General features: G+C 47.0%; 2 protein-coding genes across 4 annotated transcripts in view; one reads left to right on the top strand and one right to left on the bottom strand.

Moving 5' to 3' along the window:
- The window catches only part of IQCH (IQ motif containing H), a 265140-nt gene extending 259863 nt beyond the window's left edge, over positions 1-5277 (bottom strand). Inside the window, exon 1 of one of the 3 annotated variants that reach the window (XR_005198403.1) lies at positions 5120-5222. Coding sequence is in view for 2 of the 3 variants with exons in the window: in XM_017518947.2 (XP_017374436.1) it covers positions 5120-5170 (51 nt within the window). In the remaining variant the exon portion in view is untranslated. Of the gene's footprint in view, positions 1-5119 lie in introns of all 3 variants that reach the window. The other 2 variants (XM_017518947.2, XM_017518946.2) reach the window with 2 other exon arrangements.
- Positions 5278-5333: 56 nt separating this feature from the next.
- The window catches only part of LOC108296468 (alpha- and gamma-adaptin-binding protein p34-like), a gene marked incomplete at its 3' end in the record, with an annotated part of 22388 nt that continues 21255 nt past the window's right edge, over positions 5334-6466 (top strand). Inside the window, exon 1 of the mRNA XM_017518932.1 lies at positions 5334-5511. Within this exon, the coding sequence (XP_017374421.1) occupies positions 5439-5511 (73 nt within the window). The remainder of the gene's footprint in view (positions 5512-6466) is intronic.

Here is a 6466-nt window from a genome sequence, read left to right as displayed (position 1 = left end):
CCCGGCTCTCTCCTCCCCTCTTAACAGCCACCCACCTGTTTGTATAATTGCAATAGAGACAAGTACTACAGATAAAGTTACACCAGACTTGGGTAGAAAAAGAGACTGAGTTCTAAATCTCTGTTCTTTCTTCAAACAGATCCAATCTACCATATTGAAATTTTACATATCATCCATCATCTCTGTGATCATCAAACACCATTCTTTCCGTAAATTTTCTACTTGGAGAAAGATTATTATTTTAACAATTTGGGGACAGAGCTACTTAATGAGAAGTCTTTGAAAGATTTAATGCAGCAAAGATTTGCTCTAGAATTTACAAGAGCCATGAAACCAGACTCTATATTGTCAAAAGCAATATAAAATTCCATTTGCTTCATCTCTGCTAGAGTTTGGCTGAGTTATTCTCATCACCTCAATTATCTTTAACTTCATTTCTTTTTGTTTTTGACATGGAGTCTCACAGTGTCGCCCACGCTGGAGTGCAGTGGTGCAATCTTGGCTTACTGTAACCTCAGCCTCCTGGGTTCAAGTAAGTCTCCCTGCCTCGGCCTCCCGAGTAGCTGGGATTACAGGAGCCTGCCGCCATGCCTGCCTAATTTTTATATTTTTTACTAGAGACGGGGTTTTGCCATGTTGGCCAGGCTGGTCTTGAACTCCTGACCTCAGGTGATCTGCCCACCTTGGCCTCCCAAAGTTCTGGGAATACAGGCATGAGCCACCACACCTGGCTAACTTCATTCATTTTTATATTGTATGCACCTGACAAATCAAAGTGGTTGATAAGAAAGACAATGAAAATAGCAAACTGTCAATTGAGCTCCCCAGTTTCCAAGATCAGGGTGAAAACACAATTGCTGGATTTTTGTGTTAACACACAATTGTTGGATTTTAACTAAAAAGCTAATTTTGAATCATAAGATCAGGTAATACTTGTTACACAAACTTGTTTAATATTTGAGTCAAGCAAGCATTTATAAAGATATATTAAAAAGACACCACATTTTAAGGAAGCATAAAAACAAAGCTTCTAAGAGTTACAAAGCATTATTGGAAACATGCCAGACTCACTACCACACTTCTGCAAGATTATATCATAAACATGCCATAGCCTATTTAAGGATCAATACATACTGGATGTATTCATGGGCAAGATGCTTTACTTCTTTGTACCTTAGTGTCTTCTGTAAACTGGGGCTAAAAAATAATACCTACAACACCACCTTTGAGAACCACTGGTCTAAAAAGCTGTTTCATATATCTGATTGAAACACACACCTAACTGACCATATTAGGGTGAAACAAGTAGAAATTTAAAGTACCTCTGCTTTACAGTCTATTGCCCGCGCACACATGCACACACATTCACTCACGGACTTGCCAGAAACGATTTGATTGCTTAGGCTAACCACAAAGGAAGTCTACTTTTACATTAAATTATGTAGCTTTGGGGAAATTGGGATAATTTGGAGTCAGAAGTGGATCTAATACAAACTATATGTCCTATGAAAGAAGGTGAGGTCCAGAGAGGTGAAGTGACTAGCTCAAAGTCACTACTTGTGGGAATGTCAAAGGCATGGTCGGATCTCAGCATTCTGACTTCCCCTCAAGTGCTTTCCACTAGACATACTAATTATTGGTAGCCTGTCTGAGGGAAATAAAACATAGCCTCAAGTAGCAGTAGAACCCATGTTGGCATATTTGGGTGGTGCTACATACTCACGAATTCTCAGGATTCACTGGGAAAGTAGGGAAAGTCTTCCAAATTTCCTCACTATACATATTCTACATGTAGAGAACAGAATTTTATACTATATAGAAATCAGCCTTAATAATCTGGTTAACATGTAGGCTGTCTTCCTCTACACAGTCCTTTACTTAATATGTCCACAGTAATCCTTTCAAACAACTAGGGGTGCAGATCAACATGGATATGACTATTAGGTCTTCTGATCCATTTCACCATTCAGTGTCAACAGTTGTCTATTACTCTAATGTTGCATCCTAGGTAGCAATCTCCACTATTCTCATTATTTGGAATCTATAAAAAGAGGGGGTACGTGCAGCAAAGATTTAATCTTAGCCAAAGAGAGGTCCATTCTTTGCCTTTGGCTACTGGGCAGTGAGATCTAGGCCCCAGGATGTCCTTCCTGATAGAAATGTCTTTGTGGGCTTTGGTCACTAGACAGTCCAACAACATGATTTATAATGGGTGTTTTGATCCATGCTCTATCAGTTTAAACCTCTGGAGCAGTGGGAGAATAAAAGTATCCAGGAAGGGCTGGAGATCAACAGTCAGCCACGAGGGCAGTGTGAGATTGAGCCCCAGTAAAAACTCTGGACACCAAAGCATCTTATAAGTTGTCTAGTTGCAACATTCTATGCATACTGCCACATATTGTGGCTGGGAGGAAGAAATGCAGGTAAAGATGTCCATGACTCCACAGGGGGAAGAGGACCAAAAGCTCTGTGTTTGGACCCCTCCTGGACCCCATGCTGTGCATCTCTTCCCTTGGCTACTTTGTATCCTTTCACTATAATAAAACTGGAAGTGTGAGCACAGCACTTTCCTGAGTTCTATGAATAGTTCTAGTGAATCATTGAATGTGAGGGTGGCAGTGGGGCCTCTAAATTTGTACGAAGCTGGTCTGAAGTGAGGTGGTTCTGGGGACCCTGGAACTTGCAGGTAGTGTTGAAGTTAGGGCAGTGTTGTGGATGGAGACTGTTCCCTCAGACTTTGCAGTTTGGCTATAATCATTGCCAGGTGATGTTAAAAGATCAGGAAAGATTTGGTACGATTCTTAATGGGGAAGTCTATGAAATCGGTGAGTTCAGGGGCTTGTATTTGGGAGAAGGTAGATTTAGGGGAAGTCTCTCCTAGACGGGAGGTAAGAGATCAAAATTCTGACAGAAAAATTAGATGTTAGAAGAGCAAGATCCACTTCAGACGTACTGAGTGACAGTTCTGATTGAGTAACCTCAGGCAAACGACTTCAAGACTTAGTACTGAGTACTAGCTCGCAGAGACCCCCACCCAGGTAGCACTGAAGGAAGTGAGAGGCAGACACCCAGATAAAACAGCCAAGTGGGTGTATCCCGGGGGCCAGCAGCCTTCTAAACTGAGAGCCTCAGGGGCTGACAGCATTCCAAGCAGAAAGTCCCAAGTAGACGCTGACCCCATGCAGTTATTCTCTCTGAACAGGTGATCATTATTAACGACAGGTGTTTGGTATTTTCTCATAACACAAAACACGCCAAGTAGTCAGCTGGTGCCCGCTTACCATTGATCACAAACAAAAAACATTCTAAAAAATATTCTCCACAAGGGAGCCATGGGGGCAGGGTCAGATAGTGTAAAGAATTGTTTCCACAGGTGTATGACGTTTATATATTGTCCTGCCACTTTGGAATGCCCCAAGTAGTTTTTTACTTGGGAGTGGGGGTGGCTAGGTTTTCCTTACCATCATTCTTCCTAGCAAACAATGTATTCTATCACACCCTCAGCATTCATCAATATTCATAAATGTAATATTTCTCAACATTAATATTCATAAACATTTCTCAACAACTTAGTCAAATGCAGCTATATGTGATAGTGAAAACTCATGATATATGTGGAAATATCTTAAAGCTACCACACGTAAATGTGAAAACAAAATACTATAACCATTTCAGAAACACCTGAGTGCAACTGTTGAGCAATATTGGTAAAGTCAAGACTTTCTTGACATTTTCCCTCTCTAATTAAAAAAGCTCTTTCGGTTGAGCGCAGTGGCTCACACCTGTAACCCCAGTACTTTGGGAGGCCAAAGAGGGCGCATCACGAGGTACGGAGTTCGAGACCAGCCTGGCCAATATGGTGAAACCCTGTCTCTACTAAAAAAATACAAAATTTAGCTGGGCGTGGTGCCACGCGCCTGTAGTCCCAGCTACTCGGGAGGCTGAGGCAGGAGAATCGCTTGAGCCTGGGAGGCGGAGGTTGCAGTGAGCCGAGATCACTCCAGCCTGGGCGACGGAGTGAAACTGTCTCCAAAAAAAAGTATTTTTAAATGTCACATTTTTTCATTCCAAGTTATCTTATTTTTTCTGTGTGTGCATTCCTAAACAAGGAACATTTAAATCCAAACAACTGGAGTGTTTAAGAAATGCAATTCACATATTTCAATTTGTCTCCAAACTTATTTTCGCCTCCCAGAGTGTCCGATTTGTCTCTCCTCCACTACCGACATCGTGAGTTCAAATTTTTCAGAAGGTAACGTTTAAAAATGGTGCCTCTTCCAGCATTTTGGGAGGCCGAGGCGAGTGGATCACGAGGTCAGCTCAAGACTAGCCTGACCAACATAGTGAAACCCCCTCTCTATTAAAAATACAAAAATTAGCTGGGTGTGGTAGCAGGCGCCTGTAATCCCAATACCTCCGGAGGCTGAGGCGGGAGAACCGCTTGAACCTGGGAGGCGGAGGGGGCCGTGAGCCCAGATCGCGCCGTTGCCAGCCTGGGCAACAAGAGCGAAACTCCGTCTCAAAAAAAAAAGAAAAAAAAAAAGTGTCTCGGCCGGGCGCCGTGGCTCAGGCCTGTCATCCCAGCACTTTGGGAGGCCGAGGCGGGTGGATCACGAGGTCAAGAGATCGAGACCATCCTGGTCAACATGGTGAAACCCCGTCTCTACTAAAACTACAAAACATTAGTTGGGCATGGTGGCGCGTGCCTGTAATCTCAGCTACTCAGGAGGCTGAGGCAGGAGAATTGCCTGAACCCAGGAGGCGGAGGTTGCGGTGAGCCGAGATCGCGCCATTGCACTCCAGCCTGGGTAACAGGAGCGAAACTCCGTCTCAAAAAAAAAAAAAGTGTCTCAGCGTGAGGTGCATTTTTCTGAAGTAGAAGTTCCGGGCGAACGGTTTTAGAGTTTTCCCAGAGGCAGAATATCGAGCTTCCGGGGCGTTACCTCCAGGGAAAGTCACCGGGAGTGTGGGGGGCCGTGGGGGAAGGTCAGGGTGGGCATTTTTGGGAGGCTCTCGCGTGTCGGAGGCAGTCTAGGGATGGCGCCCCACATAGGTGGGGCGCGGGGCCCCGCTCGGAAGTAGCACCGCTGGGCAGAGCCGGGGAAGGCCCGTTTCCCACCTGGATTAAGATGGATCCGACAGGGTCGTGGTTTTCAACGTTTTGAGCCATGGCTGGGGCAGGGGGAAGCGCTACCTCCGCGCAGGCGCGGCGTCCCAGCGCGGAAACCTTCAGCCCCGGGCGCTGGTCCCCATGGCAACAGCACGCGCTGCCTGGCCTGTTCCACGCTGGGAGCGGAAGGGGGGGGTGGGGGCGGGGTCGGGCCCGCCTAGTCATTCCGAGAACGCCGTCCCCGGCGTGTCTCCCCCTCGCGCCGGCGGCCGTGGTGCAGCTCAAGGCGGAAGCGGCTGCCTGAAGGAACCGGCTCCCGAACGCCGCAATGGCTGCGGGCGCGCCCTGTGCGTTGGTCACTAGCTGCTCCTCCACCTTCTCTGGGGACCGGCTGGTCCAACGTGAGTAGATAGGCGCCTGGGCCGACCTCCAGGGCCCCTGAGCCTCGGCGGACGACGGCCCGAGCACCACGGCGTCTGTGGGCCTTGTCGCCGCCGCGGGCCCAGTGCCCTTCCTCCACTCGGTCCAGGCGCCCGGTCTCCCCAGGTGGCTGCCCTCAGCTCTTAAACACGTGCTTTTCTGCCCGCCCGGCCCTCTTCCGCGTTCGTTTCGGCTTCTTGTGTAAAGGGAGACTGATTCCCGCTCTGCCCAGCCCAGCCCGCAGGTTTTTGCGAGGACCCGTTGAGGTGAACCTGAAGGCGCTCTGGAAATTGCTCTAGGTTGCAGGAGTGTAAGGTGCTGGAATGGTTGATATCGGGATGTTTGTTGCTGTCCTTGCTGCTCCAGTAGAGTGTTTCCTCCGAATTCTTGGCTAATCTTAGTGTGTACATTGTAAGACTCGTTAGCTTTGTCCTCTCCACTCTAGTTATTCACACCTTTCTTCTGAGGCGTGGGCTCTCTGCCAGCATGAGTTTTTGGGTGCGATTGGGCCTCGTGCCTTTGCTTACAGACCCTCATAATGGCTGTCGGACTGAGTAACGCTTTGAAGAGAGAACATGGGAGTGCATCATAAGCCAGCTGTACCACGAAAGGGCTCTGTGAAGTTGAGTTATATGTAACTCAAGACTTCTGTTTTAAGTGTAAGGCTTAGAATCAGAGCAGTGACTTAGCTGTATGATCTTGAGCAAGTCACCTAACCTCTCTGCCTTTCCTTTTTTCTTTTTTCTCTTTTTTTTCTTTTTTCTTTTTAAGAGACGGGATCTTGCTCTGTCGCCCAGGCTGGAGTGCAGCGATGCAATCATAGCTCACTTCAGCCTCGAACTCCTGGGCTCAAGTGATCCTCCTGCGTCAGCCTCCCAAGTATCTGGGACTACAGGCTCACGCCACGAAGCCTGGCCAATTTTTTTTTTTTTTTTT

Source organism: Cebus imitator, unplaced genomic scaffold (genome assembly GCF_001604975.1).
Source record: "Cebus imitator isolate Cc_AM_T3 unplaced genomic scaffold, Cebus_imitator-1.0 Scaffold715, whole genome shotgun sequence".
Lineage (NCBI taxonomy): Eukaryota > Metazoa > Chordata > Mammalia > Primates > Cebidae > Cebus > Cebus imitator.
The sequence above is the reverse complement of the archived record's forward strand: the minus strand, read 5'-3'. Positions and strand labels throughout refer to the sequence as shown.